The sequence below is a fragment of the Mustela nivalis genome (assembly GCF_964662115.1).
Source record: "Mustela nivalis genome assembly, chromosome: 3".
Classification (NCBI taxonomy): Eukaryota; Metazoa; Chordata; class Mammalia; order Carnivora; family Mustelidae; genus Mustela; species Mustela nivalis.
In genome coordinates, this window is record NC_139022.1 from 167763473 (window position 1) to 167788370 (window position 24898).

At 40.3% G+C, this 24898-nt stretch overlaps 1 protein-coding gene across 2 annotated transcripts in view; it reads left to right on the plus strand.

Annotated features, from left to right (window-relative positions):
* The first annotated feature begins 1183 nt into the window (after positions 1-1183).
* The window catches only part of MARCHF11 (membrane associated ring-CH-type finger 11), a 100588-nt gene continuing 76873 nt past the window's right edge, over positions 1184-24898 (plus strand). The window contains exons 1-2 of one of the 2 annotated variants that reach the window (XM_082724062.1): positions 1184-1999; positions 3222-3377. In XM_082724062.1, the coding sequence (XP_082580188.1) occupies positions 1442-1999; positions 3222-3377 (714 nt within the window). In that variant the 5' untranslated portion in view covers positions 1184-1441. The remainder of the gene's footprint in view (positions 2000-3221; positions 3378-24898) is intronic. The other variant, XM_082724063.1, reaches the window with a different exon arrangement.

The following is a 24898-nucleotide window of genomic DNA, read 5'->3' on the forward strand; positions in this document are numbered from 1 at the left end:
TGAACAAGTTACTTTGCCTATCTGATCCTGGGTCTTCAGCTATGAAATGCAGCCCAAAATGCCTGCCCAGAGAGAGCAGATTGTGCCAAAGACGTTAAATTGTTAGGACACTGAAAATCACCATTGATTTGGATGGGCACATTGCACTATATAAATCCAGTACTTCATGAGTTTACTCTGAACGGATTTGGAAACTACTGCATGTGCACGCTTTTCCGTTCAGTTTCATGCAGGTATGGCAGTTTTTTTTTTTTCAGAAAAGAACTGAGGGGAAAGTTGCCCTGCCCATAGAGCAGTCCCAAAGAGATTTTGCGGAGTGGAGATACGGAAGCTTTGGGATGCTTAAAATCCCGACCGGAGGACACAGCCACTTCTCCAAGAGGAGAATCCTTTAAAAAAGGGCAAGGATGAAAGTGACCACCGCCGCACAACGTGGCACCAGGGTTCACTAGGAGGAACCATCCCAGGCAATGACCCAAGATTGTGACAATGTCACCAAGATATTTACAAATAAGCCAGGATACTCACTGCAGGTAGGAGGGGGCGAGGAGGACGCGGGGAAGATTCAGGGGCGAGACGGGCAGAGGGAGGATATAGGTTCCAGAGGCTTCGGTTTTTAGGGCTCTAGTGGATCCGTGAGAGTGCCCTTGAGGGACAAGGTTTTGAGAGGGCTGGGAGCAATCGCAGGTGAGCCCAGGGCATCAGCCTGCGCCCCCCAACTCCCACGCGGGTCTCGGGTTCGACCATCCCGGCTCCACCCAGCCCGGCGCAGCCGCATCCCACTTGCCTTCCCAGTAACGGTTTCTGGACCCGTGGCCTCCGACCCCTCCCCCCATTCCAGGCTCCCGAGAGCCGCAGTGCCGCGCCGTTTGGAGAGGGGTAATCCGCCCCGGAACCGACGTGAGCTGCCCCGGGGCGGGGTCCGCGGAGGCGGCTCGGGGATCTCCCCTCCCTGAATTCCGGCCGGAGGTCTCCGCACCCCAGCCGGGGTTCGCACCCGCAGCCTCCACATCCCCCCGCACTCCCCCGGAACGCCCCCTCCGCTCCTCCCCGTCCGCCCCGCGCCCGCTCCCTCCGCCTCCTTCCCCCGCCCACCACCCCCCGCGGCGCGGCTCCAGTCCCCCCCTCCCCCTCCCCCTTCCGACCCCCCGCCCCCCCCGCGGCGCGGCTCTCACGCGCAGCCGAATTCGGCGCCGCCTCCATCAGAGCCGAGCCGGCGGCTCCGCGGAGCAGGAGCTTCTGCCGCCGCCGCCGCCGCCGCCGGGCCCTCCGCTTCCCCTCCCCGTCCCGCCCCCCAGCCCCGGCGCCCCGGTCCCCCTCCCCACCCTCCTCCCTCCCTCCACTCCTCCCTCCGTCCTCCCGCCCCCTCCGTTCTCCCTTCGGCTGCTGCCCGAGCCCGGCTCGCCGGCTGGGCTGGCAGGAGGGCGGCGGCGGCACCACCATGAGCTTTGAGGGCGGCCTCAGCGGCAGTCTGCGCCGCGGGGCGGAGAGCGGGGACACCGAGCCGCCCCCGTCGCCTCCCCCGTCGCCTCCCCCGCCGCCGCCGCCGCCGCCGCCGGGAGAGCCGGCCTCGGTCCCCGCGCTCCCACGCTACCTGCCACCGCTGCCCGCGCCGCCCGCGTCCCCCGAGCGCGCCGCGGGACCAGACGAGCCGCCGACGGAGCTGGTCCCGCGGCGCCGGGGCGCGGACGAGCTGCCGCCGCCGCCCCTGACGCCGGCCGGCCAGGAGGTGTCCGCGGCTGGCGACTCGGGGGAAGGTCCGAGGCGCCTTCCAGAGGCGGCGATCCCTGAGGCGGCGGCGGCGGTGAAGGGCGTCCCCGGGGAGCCTGAGGCCGGCGCGGGCGGGGAGGGCGAGCGGCGGGGCGCCGGCGACCAGCCCGAGACGCGCTCGGTGTGTAGCAGCCGCAGCAGCAGCAGCGGCGGTGGCGACCAGCGCTCCGGGCACCAGCACCAGCACCACCAGCCCATCTGCAAGATCTGCTTCCAGGGCGCGGAGCAGGTAAGGCCCTGGGGGACCTCAGAGCAGCTGGCAGTGGGCTCGGGTCTGGACTGGACCGGCTCCTGCCCCGGACGGTCGACCTTTCAGCACCGCGGACAGCGCTCCCTCCTCGCCAGTCGGGCTTATCTAGTCCGGCCAACTGAGCGGCTGCTACTTGTATTCCCTTTTCCCTTTCTGCGAAGGCAGATGAAAATGTCCCGGGGGCGAATGCAAGGTTTAATTTGATCTATACTTATTTTTTCCCCCACCTGGTTTGCAGTTACGCATTCCTCAGGTGCTTTAAGGATCAGGTCCTAAGTATCTTTTGTAAATTGCTAAATGGATTTTGGTTTATAGAGAAAAACAAACCTATATCCTTTTTTCTACAAATGTGTCCTGAGGCAGATAGTCTTAGAATACAAACTGGGGGTGAGGCATGCCAGAACCAAAAAAGGACAGAGCTCTTATATATTGCAAATAATGTTGACTTAATCTCACTGATGTGAAGAACATGGTACAGTTTTTACAAGAGAAATAGGAATGTACTTTGACCTTGTGAAAGAAAGCCTATTTAGCTAACAATGTATTTTGTATTTTGTTAGAAACATAAATTAAAAACTAAAATTAAAAACTCCATTAGAGGTGCATGCAAACTTATATGAGAGTAATCATAGAGACAAGAGGATAATTTGTCTTTACGCGATCTGAGAATACATTAGGTTTAATATTTTTAAAAGTAAGGAAATTGCATAAGAATATGCAGGCTTTCAGGAATATAGTGCCCTAAGTCAATATTTATGATGCTACATTTAGAAAAAAATAAAAGCATAATGCTATTGCAAGCTACTTTCTGGGATGCCACGCATTTCTTCTTTAGCGATGATTAAGAATAACTGCAGAGGAAATGCATCTGACCATCCACTTAAAAGTTATTAAAGAGATTTAATAGTACAGCTTTCCCCCAAGGGTATTGGGAGCTATATCTTGCAGACATTTTGAATGTTGGTAGAACATTTATGTCATAAGTCTAAGCAATATCTTTGAAATAGTTTTAAGACTTTAGTTTCATTCCCACCAGAGGTATAAAAATTTAATTTTATTTTCTAGGATAGTTTGATGCTGATATCCTTCCGGGTAAATGGCTTTGAAAGAAAAGAAAGCAAGTGTTGTGTTGTGTTATGTTGTTTTGTTTTTAAAATTGACACACAAGTGTAAATATTCTCATGAGCTGTTTTCTTTTCAGGGGGAGTTGTTAAACCCCTGCCGCTGTGATGGGTCAGTTCGATATACACATCAGCTGTGCCTGCTAAAGTGGATCAGTGAGAGGGGTTCCTGGACCTGTGAGCTCTGCTGTTACAGATACCATGTCATAGCCATTAAAATGAAACAGCCTTGCCAGGTAAACATCCATAACTTTTTTTTTTTTTTCCTGAAATGCTTTTGCTAAATATGTGTGCATTTGAGTTTAGTGACTACTAAGGATATTTATTTATATATGCTACTTACAAACATTTATGCAAATCAAAATAAGCCAAGATTTAGAATTTGTTGAGTTGTGCTTTGAGAAATTTGTGACATTTTTGTCTGAGAAACTCAAGAGACAGTTTATTCAAGTGGTTTCCTTTATTAATTTGTTGCTTTTTGGTAAAGTTATGCCCATCTTTGTTTCTAAAAGGGCAAGTTGGTAAACTGTCTTATGTTCAATTAAATCAGTTATTATTAATTCGAAAGATTACATAATTTATTTTAATAATATTTTTGTTAATTTAAGCATTGAAGCTCAGAATGGGCTCCATTTACAGGAAACACACGCAAGTAAAGCAGAACTTTACGAGTCTGGAAACTTCAGTGGAATCTATTAGCTTTAATCTGAAAACTCTTTTCACTTAACTGGGCTCTTTTCATATGATGCTGCATTTGGAAACTTTGGCTACTTTCATTTGCTGTGTTCAACTGCATAGTGGATGCAGAAATATTTCCAACAGTTACTCTCAATAATACCACTGAAATTGCGTATATTCTTAAACTTTTTGTGTATAATCACATAAAACAAAATACCCATAACCCTACAAATGCCCTTGGAAAAACAGGCTTTGGTTTTTTCACGGTGGAATTGATTCAGATTCTTTGAAAAGACCGGTGGGATGTAAAATTCAAAATATTAAGAATGACATATTAAATTAAAGCAGAATAGTGTGTAATTGATGAGATCTGGTAGTAACATGGGGCTGAAGTTAAGCAGACATAAAAGATTAAGTTCAAAACAGAGACCAAGGCTGCAGTAGCAGGAAGAGGGGGAAGGGAACTGAAAAGTTAGGAAGGGAAGAAAGTCATAGAATCTAGTGTCCCTTGTTTCTGTTTAACAAATGTAGTTTAAATTGAGCACTATAAAATAGGTGAAACTGTTAGTGACTGCAGAAGGAAACTGGAAGCTGAATTACTACTGCATTAATAATTTAAATTTCATAGATTTTAATTTGCACATCCTTCATATGGTCTGCAATTAATTTGCATCTCTGATAGTCATCATTTAAAGCATGATTAGCAGGCATGAGATGAAAATGTGGATTTTTTTCAAGTTGACCAAAGGCTTATAAATAGTTTGGAGAGAAGAATAACTCATGTGGAAAAGTGATACTATCATGCTGAAAATAGGCACAAACCTGACACTTGTTCCCAGAACCTCCAATTGACTGAACTCCCTGGGTATCAATTTATAGATCTATCAAAGTTGTCCGGAAAAACACATGGAATCATGTCTGGATATAAGGATAAGAGTGGTATCACGGAATCTCCAATAATTCTATGACTAGAAACATGGGGAGATGAGAAGGGGGGAGTTTGGAACTCTAGTGAAAAGCCCATAAGAAGCGTTATGGCCAGAAGTTCAAGAGCTCAAATAGAATGCTAAGTATTTCAGAAACGTATGGCTATCATATATTAACTCATGTGGGATGATCAATTTTGAAGTCAACAGAAATAGGTCCTTGATATAATTTTAAAATAGAGAAGAGACAACGGGCTGGAGCAAAAAGTACTGTTTGGTAATTCTATAGCAAAATGAATTGATTTGCTATTATGTTTTCTTCATTCATAAAACGAAATCATTCAATATCATTTTAACAAAAAACATTTCCCCAAAGTGCATGTATAATATGACCAAAAAATTTTAAAAATGACCCAAACCCCCAAACTAACCCAGTGTTACTAATACACTAGAATTAATTTTATTATGACATATGCAAATACTACCCTGATCTGTAAGGTGACCTGTTTGTTAGAGTGAATTACAAAATAATATTCAGAAACAAAGTTGATATGAGTGTGATGATGATCGCTTAGATCATACCCAAGAAAATAACTTGTTATATGCCTAAAAACTCAGTACATTTAATGAACGGAAATCAGTTATAAGGTTCCTAGAGTGTGGATTCTTCTACGTAGGAGCAATTTATTTTCAGAGGAAGTTTTATTAATTGTCTGACGCTTCTCTTATGGATCACCTACAGAGTGAGCATTTACTCTGATTTTTGGCTTTCTCCCTTGCTGGTGTGAGGCCTATCAGATTTAGCATTTATCACATGCACACTTTTATGACCTGGCAGAAATCCATTTCTTCATGGTGTAGGATCAAACAGGAAGTATGTTTTGGCACCCGCCCTTCACTTTCCTTATCCCTCTGTCCTAAGTATAGAGCCCTCCATGGCTGCGAGTGGGTGGTTCCTTGGATGTAGAACAGAAGAGAGAATCAATAATAATATTAACAGAGAACACTTGCTGAATACATACTCTGTGCGAGGCACTGTTCTAAGTGCTTTACATATGCTGATACTGATGTTTCATCTTCATAACAAACCTATGAGGTAGGGAATAGTATAATCATTATTTTACACAGATGCAAACTGAGACAGACACAGAAAAGTTACATAACTTCTACGGGTACATATCTAGTCAAAGGCAAAGCCAGGATTCCAAATTTAGTCAGTCTGGTTCTGAGGTCCATGGTCTTAGTCTCCATGCCCCATATTAGAAGGTGATCTCAATTCCATCATGGCTTGTCCTGTGCAAAGGTGAGTCAGGAACCGGTTTTACCCTGGGTCTCTAAGATGGTCTAGAAAGGCTTTGACCGTTTATTGTTGTATAACAAATCACCTCAAATACTTAGTAGTCTGAACAACAATCTGTCATGATCTCTCCAAAGCCCGGGCTGATTGAGGTCAGCTGGAAGGTTCTTCTCCATATTTGGTGTCAGCTGGGAGCCATGGTCATCCAGAGGTTTGACTAGATTGGAGTATCCAAGATGGCTCACTCGTAGGACTTGTTCTTGGTGCTGGGTGTCAGCTGGAAGCCCAGCTGGGGCTGTCACCTGGTGCCTCAGTTCTCTTTCCATGTTTTCACAGTATACTGTACACAGCATACAGATTTCTTAAGGTCCAATCCTGGAAGTGACACAGTTTCATGTATGCTGCCTTCTCTTGATTAAAGCAAGTCACAGGACCAGCCCACATTCAAGAGAAGGGAAAATAGACTTCACCTTTGGAGTCTGTCCTTCTTTTAAAGAGAATCACTATCTTTAATTCACAACAGGAGATAGCTTCTAAAAATAGCTCTATCTACCTACCCTGGTCTCTCTGCTTCAAGTACTTGTTAAGCCCAGATAGGTCAACAGGAACCATGATGTACCTCCTAGTGCTCAGAAATAAGGAAACTTAAAAAAAAAAAATGTATGGGAGGTTGACTCCATCAGTGAAGCTTGATGCATACCCTGAAGCACTTTCAGAAATGATTACTACCGTGGAGTGTCTCCTGGTGCTCAGAGGGATATGGGGACAGAGAAGGGCAGCTAACCAAAAGTGTGTGTGTGTGTGTGTGTGTGTGTGTGTGCGTGCGTGCACACGCACCTTGTGCTGCACAGTCTAAAACTTAAGTTTTACTTGTTTTTCCCATTGAGATTAGAGTTCTTTGAGAACTTGGGTGTAAAACTCCCCATTCCTTTGGATGTTAGTGGTGTTCAGCAGCATGACCCAGTAGAAAACCTGATGTATCCTCTAAGCATATTTAAACCTTAATTGCTGTGTCATTAGCAGTAGCAGTTAATTAAGACAATCCAAGTAATTAACATGCATTTACCCTCCTACCTACTTGTAGAATCTATTTCATTGGTTAACATATTCAAGATGGTGCACTGGTAATATTTTAAGAGTAAAAGCTAATTCTGCTTTGAATCTCATAGCACGGTATAAAATTAGTGGAATCTAAGAATATATCAGATCAAATTTATCTTGCGATATTGGTGACATTAATTAAGCTATATTCAAGTTTATGGAAGCTTTCAGAACTTTTTCAAGAAATACGGATGTTTGAAGAGATAGCGTTTATTTGGTAACCTATTGTATGGGAAACTCAAGACTTGTTATAAAAGACTAAGCGCATTGCTTAAACAGAAAAATACACTGTAAATGGGAGGTACTCCTGGTATTACCTTGTACAATTTACTGAACTCTTTGTGCCTCATTAGCTCATTTTTTAAAAGTGATCTCTAAACTCAACCTCAGGCTGAAACACTGGATTCAAAAGTCTCAGGCTCTACCGACTGGGCCAGCCAGTTAACTCATCTTTAAAAGATCATAAGGGCAACTATTTTATCTACTATTTTGAGGACTAAATATATATGTATTTATTATAACATATATATTATATATGTACATATATAATATATAATATAATGTATGTTTTGAGGACTAAATACATAATATCTGTAAACTGGTTAGAGTAGTGCCCAGCACAGAGTAGGTGCCATTTTAATATTGGCTCTGATTATTATTACCTGTTTATTCAGCTAACAGATGGGGACCTTCAGTCATTTATGGGTCCCTGCCGTGTCCTTCAGTCTCTTGTCACCAACATGAATTTAAGGACTTCTCTTTCCATATCATTCTTTTTCACTAGATGTTTACCTCTCCGCTTTTTCTGGGAGAGCCCATCTCAGTGTCTGAAAAAAATTGTTTTTGTAAATAATGAATGAATCAGCATTTAAAAAACTCAGGGCTGTAATGCAGTATAATGTTCTCAGCACACAGGAGCATCTGTACTTTTCAGATACCCCTCCCCAGGGGTCCTTATTGAAGTCTACTCATAAGTGGAGTTACGAGATGCCTCCACAGGTAGCCAAGCACACAGCGCTGCTCAGCTTCTCAGGTGTCACTTGTTTACACTGGGAAATCTCCGTGCTGGGTGGGATGTGTGTGTGCATAAGAAGAGGTTGGAGAAGCCCCCAGAGGTCCCTGGGGAGCATCCCGAAGAGGCACAGACAGTGGGCAGAGCATCAGTCAGGGTGAAGTGTGGTGTCCATCAGCTTTCCTTCTTCCCGCCTTACTTAGAGTACTGTAGGAAAGGCCTAAGAAGGATCTTGCCTTGGACAGCACTGAAAGTTGCATGGGGCACAAATACCTTTGTGAATATTAGGCCCCTGGACGTTTTTACTAGCCTGTAACATTTTTATCTGCATTCCCCTTATGGCTTCTCCTTTCAACACTTACAGCGTGCTGTCTGCAACAGGTCGGCTCAGAGCAGTAAGAATGACGGGAAAGTCTCTTGGGAGGGAGAACGACTTGGGAGTGTTTTTCATTTTTATCCATATTCTTTTCATTTTGTCTCATCATGACAGTTTTGAATTACAGAGGAAGCTGGCACCAGGTAGGTTCCTCAGGGCTCATGTTCTGGGGCATATTTGTAAAATGTTTATAGAACTTTAACTTCTCAAGGACCAGGGCTGTGTCCCGAAAGGGGTGGTCTGCCTTCAGAAGTGATGTAATCATTCTCACGGTGTAGCTGATGCACTAGGAGAAGTTGGCAAGTTACTCTAGAAAAATGACTGTGGTTTTGAAAATGTAATAAGAAAACATCAGAGCATGAACTTTAGCACTATTGCGTGCTGTCATTTGAAGCGCTTCAGAGCATTTGCATTTTATGGCTTAAAAATGTTGGCGTGGTGAGCGTCCCCTTTTCTTTTTTTCTTTTTCTAACTGTTGCTATTACTAACATTCTCTGAAGGGTTGCTAGCGAATGGCAAGTTGAGAAGCTTTTCATTACCATGCCTGAACAACCGAGAAGCAACATTAAAATGTAATATTTAAATGCATATGTTGGCATATTTTATAGGTAATTAAAAATGTCAAAATAAACAAAGAACACATCATGAGGCAATTTGCTCGCCTTTGAAATTATTTTTGTTTCATTTGCTTACTAATTCTCAAAACACATGAATCTTCATTTTACTCACTAGAACAGATTAATGATTCTCTGCTGAATAAAATATGTAAATTACCCTTTGTGTACTACTTATAAGCCATCTACCTTATTGTATAGGCCACATGTAACTGGGATTTTACAATTTGTCTCAAAGCCAGATTGTTCTGAGTTGATAGTAAAAAGAGATGGAGTCCATTTAGGCATTGTGTGTCAGCCTGGGCCTCTACCCTTTGTTGAAAGAGGATTGGGGATGGTGTCGCCCAGATGGGTGAAACTCTCCAGAACTCTCTGCTACACACATTTGCTTTTCTTCATTTCCTACCTCTTTTTAAGTGTATTTCCATTTTGATATCTTCCTCTTCTCTACTCTCTTGGCCCCTCTACCGAGTTGCCTGTAGAAGAAAGAACCCCTGCCCACAACCCCCGCTTGGATCGAGCTTGGGCAGATGTTTTTGGTCAAAGCAAGTTATGGTGGCGAGAAAATTTGGGAGTAGTGAGGTCGAGGAACCTTGCTGTTGCTCTAAAATGTCTTCGCTTGATGACATTTATCTTATTATATAAACCAGAGTTTAGAAAATCTATAAAGGGCCTGAGAATAAATAGTTTAAGATTTGAGGGCCTAAAATATTATAGTTACTGTCCTAACATGAAAGCAGTCATAAACATTGTATAAAGGGATGGGTGTGTCTGTGTTCCAGGAAGTCTTCACTTGTAGGTCCTGAAATCTGAATTTTATGTAACCGTAATGTGTCAGGAAATCAGACCCTCCTTTTGTCTCTCCTCAACCCCAACCATTTAAAAATTTAAAAACTGGGTGCCCGGGTGCCTCAGTTGTTGGGTGTCTGTCTTCAGCTCAGGTCATGATCCTGGGGTCCTGGGACTAAACCCCATATCGGGCTCCCTGCTCAGCGGGGAGCCTGCTTCTCCCTCTCCTACCACCCCTGCTTGTGTTCCTGTTCTCTCTCTCTGTCACATAAATAAATAAAATCTTAAAAAAAATAAATTTAAAAACTTGTGGACAACACAAAGAGGTGGTGAACTGGATTGGGCCCACATAGATTTGGCAATGGTTTGCCAACCCCTGATTTAAACAAATTGAGTATCAGTATGGACAAAGGTGTTTTTTTCTGACCTCTTAGGAAATGAAATGGGTGAAGTGTTCCAAAAATGTGTGTTTCTTTGTAATTTTGAGTGAAATCGTCATAAACCTCTGTCATTCAGAAAATGGTGGCACTGTAGCTCCAAAAACAAAATGCTATTAACTTTTTAATATTAAATATTAAAACCATTGTTTCTTCTAAACCATTTTTCGGTTGTGTCAGACTCAACCCTCCATTTCCAGGAGGAGCTTTAGTTAAGTTAGAAGCAGAAGGCAGAGACGTCCCAGAGTAAGCCCTCAGCATCCCTGGAATAGGCCACCTTCTCATCACCTTGAGTTGTAGAATGCATTTTAGAGAGTGTTCACAGATCCATTCCTAAAACGAGTCCTTCCAGACTATCTGCAACCCAACAGATATGCTTAGAATACCACCTTTTGAATGCCTTAAAGTAATATTTAGTTTGATTGGGGTTTCCAAGCTTGCCTTCTAGGAGTGCAAGCTTATCAGTGAGTGGGAAGGGTTTCAGAACAAATGTAACACAGCTCAACATAGCTTGGGAAAACTTCTCTTTCTTGGTCACTCTGTGGTCATTCAATGAATACTTGTAGAATGAATGAATGAATGCATGCATGCTTAAGCGAACGTCTTGAAAGGGGAACTGAACCATTCCTATTCCTATTCCTGCAGTGAGAATGTGTCGTAAGGAAAGCGAATTACCTTCTTTGCTCACACGTTAGCCATCTACTGGTTGTTAGTTCTTAACTCGTTCTTAAATTGCTCTTCTAAGAATTCTGTTCTCAACGTGCTAGGGCAAAGTATGTTCAGTTCTTCAGACCACAGGGAAAAAACCTGAAGGGTAATAGAGGGATCTATTTTTAAAACCTAAAATTAAAAAAAAAAAAAGTTTCCAGAGAGACATGTTTGCTCTTTTCACAGAATAAAATGTCATGAAAAGAGTCCCTGTGAATGTGGAATTATCCATGTGGAACACGCTTGCGAAATTCTTGAGGTTGTCATTGGTTGAAGGATTTAATCGAAGGTCTGTCCTGAGAATTTGAATAATTAGTCAGAAATTTTGCTGTATGATCATGGGTATAGATCAGCTGCTAAGAACGTGTTCTTGGTAGAATTTTTTTGGTGTGGAATCTTTTCACCTGGCTGAAAACAAGGTGACTTTTTTTTTCTTTGACAAAAGGTCTGTACAGTTGTAAGATAACTTCAAAGGTGCTTTCCCACTGGTGATAACAATACTCCAACACAAGGAAATGTGGTAAGAGAATGGACTGTTTCTTCCTTGCTCATTTCCTGCTTGGTGTGTGGCTTTGTTGTGATGTGACTGATAAACTTGGCTTCCTTCTGTCTTTGGACTGTGTAAGCGTAGAACGTGGTATGCCTGCAGGCCAGGGGAGTGTGCTTCTATGGAGGGGACCAACAGGAGAGGGTCACCTACAATTACGAGTAAATGGATGGCAGACTCAGAGATCTCTCCAGGAAAAACTGTACTGTGGCTTGAGCTTTCTGTATCCTTGGATATTTGACAGCATCTCCCCTGCGAGCGTAACTTATAATTCAACAGCTGTTCAACAAGATTTATGGAAACGGAAGTCCCATGTAAGTAGAGGTGAATGGCCTCCGCAGGAAGCAGTCACGTGGGAAGACATGCCACAAACCTGGCAGCGTTTCTCTATAGACAAAGTAAGAGAATTTACTGAGGAGACACTTCTTACTCCATCCTTCCTTTTGCGTGTGGTATGCTCTGGAAACTACTGTATAAAAACCATGCTCTCTCCAGTTTTTAATCTCTTCAAGACAATTCACTGTGATCACAGTTGGGCAGTGTATCCTTATCATAGTAAAAAGTGCCCTTGCCTTAATATGCCTTTCGGTTTTGTTTCTCATTTTGGTATGCTAATTCTGTGCAAGTGGCCAAAGCTTAATTTGGGCACAGGGGGCCCTCCCATATGCATCTAGCTCTAATTACAGGAACCTTCTGGGCACTCCTTTGTTATATATGGGCATGCACTTGTGCCACAAAGCTCATTTGTGTCATGACTCTGAGTTACAATCTAGTTCAAATAAACAAGGAGCTATTTCAAGAAATGTATACAGGACCGCCTTGGTTTGTTCAGCCTGTTCAAAAAATTTTTAAGCATAATAACATTTCTCACAAATATCAGGGAATTTTACTTACTCTCTTCTGAAAGAATACTCCAGATTATTCCCGGAAATACTTTTGTTCTTGTGCTCTTTTCTCTCCCCCCAATATTAACTTCTTTTCAATGTTACATTTGCAACTTTTTACATAAATATGCATGTAAGAGGCATCTCTCTATTAGTATAAAGAAAAAAATAACTTAAAAAGTTGATAGACAAGAGCATAGAGTTTACTAGGAATATATGTGGCATTCAATAAATATTTGTTTCACACTCATTCCATCTTTCTCTTCCTTTTCTTGACATCTTCCCTTATTGTTTTACTGGGAGCAAGTAGATGGGAGATTGCCAGGGGAAGCTCTCGTCCTTTTAGAGAGGAAAGGTTATTGATCTTTACCCACATTGTATCCTCTAGGACCAAGCTCAAACCTGGAAGCTGAAAGAAAATTTTGAGTATAAAATCACCTTTTCATCCCTTCTGAAACTGTTATTCTTTCTTTTTTTTTTTATTAAAATTTTAAAAATTTTTTGTAAACATATAATATATTTTTATCCCCAGGGGTATAGGTCTGTGAATCGCCAGGTTTACACACTTCACAGCACTCACTATAGCACATACCATCCCCAATGTCCACAGCCCCACCCCCCTTCTCTCAACCCCCCTCCCCCCTGCAACCCTCAGTTTGTTTTGTGAGATTAAGAGTCACTTATGGTTTGTCTCCCTCCCAATTCCATCTTGTTTTGTTTATTCTTTTCCTACCCCCCAAACCCCCATGTTGCATCTCCACTCCCTCATATCAGGGAGATCATATGATAGTTGTCTTTCTCTGATTGACTTATTTCGCTCAGTATAAGACCCTCTAGTTCCATCCACGTCATTGCAAATGGGAAGATTTCATTTCTTTTGATGGCTGCATAGTATTCCATTGTGTATTTATGCCACATCTTCTTTATCCATTCATCTGTTGAGGAACATCTAGGTTCTTTCCATAGTTTGGCTATTGTGGACATTGCTACTATAAACATTTGGGTGCATGTGCCCCTTCGGATCACTACATTTGTATCTTTAGGGTAAATACCCAGTAGTGCAATTGCTGGGTCATAGGGCAGGTCTATTTTCAACTTTTTGAGGAACCTTCATGCTGTTTTCCAGGGTGGTTGCACCAGCTTGCATTCCCACCAACAGTGTAGGAGGGTTCCCCTTTCTCCGTATCCTCGCCAGCATCTGTCATTTCCTGACTTGTTGATTTTAGCCATTGTGACTGGTGTGAGGTGGTATCTCATTGTGGTTTTGATTTGTATTTCCCTGATGCCAAGTGATGTGGAGCATTTTTCATGTGTCTGTTGGCCATCTGGATGTCTTTGCAGAAATGTCTGTTCATGCCCTCTGCCCATTTCTTGATTGGATTATTTGTTCTCCGGGTGTTGAGTTTGCTAAGCTCTTTATAGATTTTGGACACTAGCCCTTTATCTGATATGTTGTTTGCAAATACCTTCTCCCATTCTGTCAGTTGTCTTTTGGTTTTGTTAACTGTTTCCTTTGTTGTGCAAAAGCTTTTGATCTTTGATTGATCTTGATGAAATCCCAATAGTTCATTGAAACTGTTTCTTTTTTTACTTTGATGGTAGACTCTCAGTTCTACTGCTCTAACTTCTATTAAAGTCATTTTCAGATCTAGACAAGACTTCTCAGTGATTTGAGAAGGAGTAAAAAGTGAAAAAATGCTAAGCCAACAAGATTTTAAGTAATGGTGCCAAATTTGTTGGGTAGCTTTGGATGACATAATGGTTCTTAGACTATGAAGGGAAAGACTATTGGATATTGAGAACTTTTTGAGTAATTTGGTGAAACAAGTAGCAGTGGGTGACTCATCTCATCTCCCTGCTTCCTGCCTGGTTCTTCTCTCTGACCTGAACTCTACTGTTACAGAAAAGGAAATTTGAGATAGAAGATGCTACTTTGGGGGCACCTGGTGGCTCAGTGGGTTAAAGCCTCTGTCTTCAGCTCAGGTCATGATCCTAGAGTCCTGGGATCGAGCCCTGCATCGGGCTTTCTGTTCTGCGGGGGAGCCTGCTTTCCCCTCTCTCTCTGCCTGCCTCTCTGCAAACTTGTGATCTCTGTCTGTCAAATAAATAAATAAAATCTTAAAAAAAAAAAAGAAGAAGATACTACCTTCATTTTGGACATGATTAAGCTCTGCTACAGTAAACTTTAGGGGGAAAACACCAACCATTCCTTGAATTGCTTGTAGGGAAAATTTCAGTGCTAAGTGATGATGAATATGTAGAGGCTATTAATATAACAGGGCATAGCAATGGATTAATATGTGTTTATTTTTGGTCTAAATGATGATTTTACTCATGTCAGGGTTAATTTCAAAATATTCCATCTTTGTTATTTCCTACTTAGAATTATATAATCAATACTTTTCTGTTGATTATTTTTTCACACATCCAACAAATTGATCACCAGTACATAGCAGACAGTTTTAGGCCCTAGAGCTACAGAGTTAGGTGAACCTTTGCTTCTTATTTTAAATCCTTGATGGTGAGAGATAGACCATAAAAAAGTAAGCAAATTTTAAAAAGTAGGTAATTATAGATTATGTTATTATTTCTATTAGTAGTTAAAACAGGGCATGCTAGAGTGAGCCGCTTGGCCCTAGATTAGAGTTGGAGACATCTGTATAAATTCATGGTTTGCTCAAGATAGATGTAAATATTTATAGATATGTGCTTATGCATGGGTTAGTATACATACCTCCATTTCCTAGCTCTGTCTGCTGAGAGGGCCTAATGGTTGTGACACTCCAGTAATAATAAACTCACCTAGCACTAGGTCTTGGTTTCCATTTTCCAATCAAGGGAACCGGTCACATACAAAATGGTGTTCTTACACAAGATGAGGCTGGAGTACTTCATACTAGAAGGTAAAGAAATGCTCAAAAAACAAAAGGATGAGGAATAGCAATGCAACATAAAGGCCAACCTGAAATGGCTAAATCTGGAATACTTTGAGCAATGAACTAAATAATGTAGTATTGGATGATAACTCATACTATCATATAAACATCCATGAGTGCATATTGATATAAATAAATGATTGAATGAGTGAATGGAAGAGAAGAGACAAAACTCCTTAACTGAAGAACTCCAAATATATATATATATATATATATATTTGCATATCGCATGATGGAGTTGTGTTCCAGCTGTACCTTCCTGCGTATGGGATATACTAAGTGACCTGCTTCCCAAGAGTAGATTGGTTACAAGGTATAAGGGGGCAGGGGAGTGACCTTCCAGTAGAGAAGCCTGGCAAATAACGATGTTAGCCAGGTGGTCAAGTTTAACATTACTTGTGATGAGTCCTATTTATAACGTATGCTGTTGTTATGATGTGAATGAGACTACTTTACCTTTGTGGTCATCCTCTTCAGAACCTATAACCTAGTCTAATAATGAGAAAAACATCAGCCCCAACCAAATTAGGAGAGAGACTACAAGTACCTGACCAGGGCTCTTCCACACTGCAAAGGAAAAATATGAAAGTCCGAGAAACTGTCACAGACAGAGATAGAAGATATCTCAAGGGATATAATGACTGAATGTCCTGTTGTGGTGTCTTGGATGCAATCTAGAACAGAAAAAAAAAAAAAAAAGGACACTGGAGAAGAACTAGAGAAATCCTAGTAAAGTGTGGAGCTTAATTATACTGATGCACCACTGTTACCGTATTGGTTGTGACAAATGTATCCTAGTTATTTAAGATGTTAATGAGGAAAATGGTGTGTAGAGTACATAGGAACTCTTTATACTAGTTTTGTAACTTTTATGTAAACCTAAAAATATTCCCAGGTCCCTTTTTTTAGGAAAAAGTTATGGGGAAGTCTAAGTCTATCTAGGTAGAAGGGGCAGGGAAAGTCTTTCAGGAGGCAACGTCTGAGCTTAGACCTAAAGGTTGATGATAATCCCACCTTTGAAAAACCCTTTGAAGAGTGTGCTGAGAGGGAGAGCTGCTGAACCAAAAACTCTTAAGTAGGAAAGAGCTTGGTGAATTGGAGGGAATAAAAAGAGGACCATGATGGAGGAGGAGCAAGTGATGTCATTGGGGAAGCAGGAGTGTAGCTCACCATGTAGGCTGTCATGAGGAATTCACGTTTCATTCTAAGAGCAAGGAGAAGACATTGGAAAGTCTGAGGTAGAGGAGTAATATACTAGTAATAATAGTTGTCTTTGATTGTTTGTGGAAACTGGGTTGGAGAGATGCTGGGCTGAGGCAGGAATGCTGTTAGAAGGCTTCCTTGGTGGGTGGATAGGAAGGACATAATAGTAGGTCACGATGATGGTAGAAACAAGGGAAAGTGGATCCGTTTGGAAAATGTTTGAAAGTTGAAGCAACAGGTGTGTTTTAATTTTTTTTGTTTTTGTTTTTGTTTTTTTTTTTGTAATTTATTCGAAGACAAAATATTTGAATTGACTTGAGGCTATCGGTGGTCTTTAGCTATCAGTTAAGATCAATATTCATGTGTTTTGTCATAGAAATATTGTGTTTAGTTAATAGGATGTTGACCTAGACCTTGCTGATGATGTGGGAATATGCCATTTGTGTTGAAATGCACCATATCATATTTTAAAAACATGGACAATTTCAAATTCTGAAACATATGTGGTCCAAAGTATTTGGGGTAAGGGATTTGGGCCTAATACACGGTCTATCCTAGAGAATGTTGCATGTATTTCTAAGAAGAATGTGTACTCTGCTGTTGTTGAATGGTGTATTCTATAAATGTGTGCTTGGTATAGTTGATTGATAGTGTTGTTTGAAGATTCTGTTTTCTTTTGATCTTCTGTCAATTGAAAGTGGGGTCCTTACATTTCCAACTATTATTGAAATGTCTATTTCTCTCAGTTCTGTCAGTTTTTGCTTTTTGTATTTCATGGGCTCTGTTATTAGAAGCAAATATATTTATGAGTGTTCTACCTTCTTGAGACTTTGGCTGTTTTATCATGACAAAATGTCCATTGTCTCTAGTAGCAATTTTTATATTAAAGTCTGTTTTGTCTGATATTGTTGTACCAACCACAGGGATGGTATAGCCACTCCAGTTCTCTTTTGGTTACTGTTTGGGTATATACCCTTTTTCACCCTTGTACTTTCACCCTAGTTGGTCTTTGAATCTAAAGTATATCCTTGCAAAAAACATATAGTTGGATTGTTGGCGGCTAAGGGAGCTTAGACCTGTATATGGTTATTCCTGGAATGGAGCCTTCTGAAAATCAATAAATATTGTTGAGCTAGCTTCATTGTGAAGTTATCAATTTAGAGAGAGTCTGTGATTCTGCAATCATGGTGATTATGTGCTAAATGAGATTATGTGTTTCAAATCCCTAATCAAATTCTTCTGTTAACCCATGTATTTGTGCAGTTGTCCTTTCCCACAATCGTGAAGGAACTGTGTGATTTTTCATTATCTTCTCTTTCCCCAATCACCTGAGACTTGGTGTGAGTAATTGAGGAATTGTGGGACTCTATGCTTTTCAAGTAAGTGGGAGATACTTACTACCATTCATAAATATTCAAGTGCTCCTTCTAAGGTCTCCAGAGCCTTCCAAATATGAGTATGTGGACAAATTAGCTTTTGTAACTTAAGCCCATCCTTTAAAAATATTGTTACACATCTTCTAGAGGGATTGAGATTATATGAGGGTCAGTGTGATATAATAGACAAAAGTGTAGCCTTTAGCAATAGGCAGACCAGGGTCCACATTTTAGCCCAGTCACTTACCAAGCTCTGTGATCAACAGCAATGCCATAGATCTTAATTTCATCATGTTTTAGAAAGGTTAAATCAAGTAACAGTTTCAGAGTTCTTGGCATGTGATAGTTCTTTATTAATTCCAGACTTCTAACCTTGTTAGAACAAGAGTTGTAACACATGCAATTCTGCCAGATTTTGTATTTGTTGTTTATTCATTATTTAAGTATTACAACAAATTTTTAATTACTAATTGGTAGGCACTGTTCCAGGACTACAGATGAACAAGAGAGTAAACAAAAGAAATAAAAACCCTGCCTTCAGAGGGCATATAATCCAGAGAGGGATAAATAAATAAGCTCTAAATAAAATTAGTTAGTGGTAAGTGTTAAGGAAAAAAATATTGGGGAAAGAACGAGAGACATGAAATCTTGGGAAAGGATGGTTAAATTTTTAGGTTGGTCAGGGAAGGCTTACCAATCCATGATCTTTGACTTTGATTCTCAGAATATTTTAATTTATGGCTTTCTAGAGATAGGGTATGCAAATGAATACTCACCATGACTAATTTTCCCACTGAAACACATTTTATTCTGGGTTTCAGTTTTCTATGAACTGGCAAGGTCAATATTTATTGCCTATAATTTTATGATTTGTATCAATATTAAAAGCCTCAGTAGTGACCAATCTCCTAATCCATTGTACTATCCAGGATATCATGGTACAGATTCAATATATTGGTTTTAGGAGCAAGGAAAAAGAGTACAATCAGATATTAAGAGAAGGAGGATAGTGAAGATTCTTCTTGAGTTATTCTCTGTTCCATCTACAGAATTATCAAGAGGTTAGGATTTTAAAATAAAAACTATGATATTTGAGAAATTCAGTTATTTTGGATTATAATTATTTTTTAAAGTAATCTCTATGCCCAATGTGGGGCTTGAACTCAAGGCTTCGCAGTCAAGAGTCGTACACTTCACCAGCTGAGCCAACCAGGCACCCCTGGATTATAATTGTTTTTAATAATGATTTTATAAGTATAGCGATAATAAAATAAGTAAAAAATGAGTATTGGGCCAATTTTCTCCTGGTGTTGAAAAACATACAATTTTTGAGATGGATCATTTTAAAGAGAAGCTCCATTATCTCATTGAATGTCATGTAGGAAACTTAGCTATTTGGAGAATGAATGTTTGAGGCTGTGATTTTCAAGATAATATAATTGGGAGATAACTGAACATAAGTTGGCCACTATGAAAGTCTCGTATTGACTTAAAGAGGGGAAATGGCTTTTTATGTCGCTTCTGGAGCTACGGAAACTGGGCTCCCAAAATCCATTTGAAATAAATGGCTTCCATTCATCAGTGCAACAGGATGCTGGGCAGCCCATCTTTTTAAAATCTCTGCCATTGTCAGAGAATATGAATATAAAGGAGTTTTGAAGGGTGAACACTCCATAATATGGAGACATTTTGTTTGAGCTTGTGGTACTTAGTCAACGAAAATGGAATAATCAGTTCTGCAAATTTGATGGGAAGTGCCATCTATAACGTATAACCCTTAGCTTTCAAAGGCCATGAACGAAGTGGGTTATTACAAATCCTTTATTCAGGAGAAAAGTGATGGTCATTTCATGGTCAGTAAGATTTGTATTTCTCAACACAAGCAAGAGGTGAGATAGGTCATCCTGCGGATATGTATTGTCCATGGAGTCCTTCTCTGGGTCTCCCTGAATTTGCTTGATTGCCTTTGTAGTAGATGAGTTCAGGTCATCTGTTCAAAGTTTAAAGTCTTTCAAAATAAGTCAGTTATTGGCGGGTCTTGTCGATTTGTCTGAGCAGGCATCTGAGTGTAGGTATCCCCAGTGAGATGTCAGAAGAACTTCACTATGCAACTCCGCCCTCTAGTGTTTCCTGTTAACTCCAGTTACATTCCTGAAATGTGTCTTGAGGTGTACAGAATTCCGTCATCTTACAGACGTTTCTCTACTTTTTGCATCTTGTTTGAAAATACATTTGGCCCAGGTTCCATTTACTTAATTGACATCTGTTATTGGTTCACCTGATTTGTTTCAAAAAAAGGTGTCTTTTTCTATTTGATTAAATCAAGTATTTGTTTTCTTTTTTTACACTTTGCAATTTGAGGGAGTTAGATTTTACTCTGTTCAGAGATTTTGGAATAGCCACTTTTTATAAATGGCTTAAAAGTGTAAAGTATGTGAACTCAAGCAGAATGTTAAATCCATTTAAAGTGATTTTTGGGAATGCATTCACATTTTGATTGCCCATTGACTATCTGGGCACAAGTTTAAACTGAAGATAATTATAGCACCTATTCGTCTCTGCCAAAATATTTGCAATATATTGATGATTAAATATTTCATAGATACTTTTGTCAGCAAGATACAAAAATCCTTTATTCGGGTTCATAAATAATGAAGCAGTTTTTTAAAAAAAGATTTTATTTATTTGACACACAGAGATCATAAGTAGGCAGAGAGGCAGGCAGAGAGAGGAAGAAGCAGGCTCCCCGCCAAGCAGAGCCCGATGCAGGGCTCGATCCCAGGACCCTGGGATCATAACCTGAGCCAAAGGCAGAGGCTTTAATGCACTGAGCCACCTACGTGCCCCATGAAGCAGGTTTTTTACTTGAAAAACAGTGAACTGCATTTTGGCTTTTTTTTGGGGGGGGGTGTTGGCTTTAGTTTTTTTTTAAGAGGGTCTTTTTTATTTTGTTTACGGTAACATTTTAAAAGAGAGTTAGAAGAGAAGCAGTTTTCTTGATGTAAAACTTATGAACTATATTTGAAAATGAGGTTTTTAATTACTACTGATTGTTTTACTAATGGCAAGTCATCTTGCTTGAGGGAGAAAATTTTCCAAGCAGCTTGAGTTCTTAGTTAACAACCAGAGGAACTGTAATTAAGCAGTAACTAGGCACTCACTGGCCATCTCCTGGGGTTCATCCCTGGTGGGAGAGGATGTGAAGAATGAATCTCTGGTTGTGAATCCTCAGGAAGGTCTCCGTTGCTCTGTAAATAACTGGAAACAACCAAGAAATGGAGGAAGGAAAAAGAGATACGTAGAGTTTTCTTTTTCTAAATGGGAGATATGGGTGTTTTAAGACCACTAACAGTGAACATTAGACAAATACTCTTTGTCTGGACTCACCTGCATGCCCTTTCCATATCAAGGAGGCTACAATTACTCTTGTTTTGATGCATAGAAAATAAGACATATTAGTTACTAAAAATTAACAATGCATAAATACTCAAAGAACTTGGTTTGTAACACTGTCTCTGACTCCTTGACTGAGTAACTCTTTTATCAAATAGTCCAGGAGAGCATGGCAAAAGGTATAAAGAATGTTATATTTGGTCAGGGAAGACCATTTCAACTGTAGTTTCAAGGGTCTTTGGTGGGACTGGGGACTGTAGGAATGTTAAACTTCTGTTAGACAGTGATGTGGCCATAATGTTCATTAAATGTATATTAAATAGGGTTAAAGTATAGGGGATTATAAGTGAATAAATAAATAGATAAAATAAAAACAGTATCTTTTACATAAAAATGTACATATGGTACTTCTGTCTTATCAAAAATTGAAATGTATTTCTAGGCCAAAACGAATTTTAGAGAATACTTAATAAAGCCAAACATGATAATAATTGCATACATTAGCATGGTTAATTTGCAGCTCAATATCTTGGTAGCTAGTGTGTATATTTTAGTTTGGATGGTCAGAAAAATATTCTTCACCAGATTTTGATACACTAAGAAAAATGATTTGTATTGCTTATTAAGTGTCTTTTTTCTTTCAGCTGCAAACCATGGGGTACTAAATGACACACACAGTAAATTAAAATAGTTTTGCATGGTCAACAACACGTTTTCAGCAGCTAAGCCTTGAGCAAATGCTGAGCATGTGAATTTTTGTGGTAATATTACAGCAAAGGGTTGGTACAGAGTTGGGATGGTTTTCAATAAAATAGCATGAAGTTTCACTGAAAGTAAGGAGAGAAACGCTTATATTGATAATGTCTCCACAATGCACATTCTGTATTAACACCATTTCCTAGTAGCTCCCTGCTCACAGGTCACTATTCCAATGAAGGACTAAGAGAATATTGGCTATTGTTGGAGGTAATTTTAGTTTGTAACTTGAAGACAAGGTCCTTTATGCAGATAAGGGGCTAAATCTACATGGTACAGTTGTATGCTATGAAAAGTATACGGAATTCCTTATCAAGTATGAGTCTGAGTTCTTCTAGCTCTTCAGACGTGAGCGAGCTCACTGCTCGTGTGTTATCAGAGTCTGATGATAGAATTGCTTCTAGATGTCTGATCAAAACCAAACCGTGATGGCAAAGAGACTATACCATAATGAAATGATACAGTTAATCTCTTTTAACTTTTGTATAGTCAATCCATTCAGAACTTAGTGCCATGACTATATTGCTTTATTGACTTGCAGCTATTTAAGGATTAAAGATGACTTGATTGCATAGCAAACAGCTATGGAAAGTGATGTAGATTAGACACATATTTACTTGAAGTGAAACTCAACAAGTCATTTCCAGGACTGAAAGTATTTCTTAAGGATGGTCGAGAGTGATTTGGAGTGGGAGGTTAAAAATCTGTTTGGGCACCTCCCCGTGGGCACACTTTCTCAGACTGACCACCCCTGAACCTTGGATGAGCCTGGGAAACAAGCACATTTGTTACAAAGTCTGTGTCAATGGCTATTTTTAGAGATAATTCCTGATAATAGGAGCCGCCATTTTCTCAAGCACTTGTGCACCAGTCACTTTGCAAAGTGCTTAAGAGGCATTGGCCTTTGTCCTTCCCAGACTGCTGTAAAAATGAGCAGTCTAGAAAAATGTATCTTACTCAGATGCTTCATTTTAAGTTGTGTCAAAATTTACACGATCACACTGAAATCAGTTTGGGAAAAGGGGAAGAACGCTTCCCTGTCAGTGATCAGTGAGGAAGGCTGAATACTAGTTCCTGAGCCACTGTGGGATGTGGAGTAAGTCTAATGATGGACTAAACAGATTTAAACTGCACAAATAGTTCAGGAAAATGTGATATTGTTAAAATGTTTTTTTTTTTTTTTAAGATTTTTATTTCTTTATTTATTTACTTGACAGAGAGATAGAGGACAAGTAGGCAGAGTGGCAGGCAGAGGGAGAGGGAGAAGCTGTCTCTCCACCAAGCAGGGAGCCTGATGCAGGTGTTCCCAGGACTCTGGGATCATGACCCGAGCCAAAGGCAGACACTTAACCAATGAGCCACCCAGGAATCCCAGTTAAAATATATGTTAAAATTTAAATTATTCAGACAGGAAAGAAACCAGCAGAATAAAAATAGATAATCCCTCCTGTGATTTACCTCCCGGGCCCCACCCCTGATTTATGACAATCCTGGTGATCCCTGTTAAGACTTTCTCTCACCTTCTAAGACTTCCTGAAGAATGCATTTACACATGTATATTCAAGGTCTGTGTATGTATAGTATTTCTCTTTCCCTGCTACCTGCCTTGTTCTGTAATTTCTTTCACTTGACAGTGTATCAGTACATATTATTTTTTAAAACAATGAATATCTTCTTCACAATGAATCTAACAAGTTATTTAACAGTTTTCCTGTTGAGGAACATTTAGGTGGTTTATAAATTTTCATTGTAGTAAAAATGCTGCAGTGAACTCTATACACACATTGTGTCTATTACTGTAGAGTAGGGTCAGATGGAGTAATGTTGGGTTATGGAGTGTTGTACCATTAGATTTTTGAGAAATACTTCCAAATTGCCCACTATCAGCACTCTATGAATATGACTTTCCATCAGCATTGTAGGACAGTGGCCATTTCCCCTGTTCTGAACAACATGGGCATTACCAGTTATTAATTAGTAATGTTACATAAAAGTGATCTCTTGTTATTTTGATTTGCATTTCTCTGATTACTAATGAGGTTGAACATTGCTTTCCATGTTTACTGTCCATTGGTATTTCTCTGTGCTTGTGAATTATATGTTCATATCCTTTGTTTTTATTGAGATCAAGCTTAGTCATTTAAAAAATTTATATTTACATCATTAAGATTTCTCCCCCTCTTTTTGGCCAGCTTGATCTTTCAATTTCTGTTATGTAACTTACAATCTAATTGGGAGATAGGCATTAACAAATCATCATGCCATTAATTTTTAAACTCTATATTAGGATTATCCTTGTGTTTCTGCTTTCCAGCTTAATTGCCTTGTGTCTAGAAAACATAGATGCTATGAATTCATTCTTTCAATATTTGCTGAGACTTGAATTTTGGCCAAGTATGTGGTTAATATTTACATTTATGTTTCACGTGTGCTGGAAAATAATGTTTTTTTCTCTAGTCATTGGATGTAGTTTCTCAGGTTTGATTGGATTTTCCAGTAGGACGTGCTCCACCCCTTACAGACTTCTTTTGAGTTCCTACCTAGGGAGGAACTAACATTTGCTGGACATGAAGCTATAGAAAACTCCTTGCATTACTTCCTAACCATTTCAGGTAAGATCTGCTTTAGACGTCAGTGGTGGATATTCAGACTGCCAGAAACTCAGAAGAGATAGGATTTTCTTCTTTTCAAAGAAGTGTCAGATAAAATGCCCCTGGGCTCTGA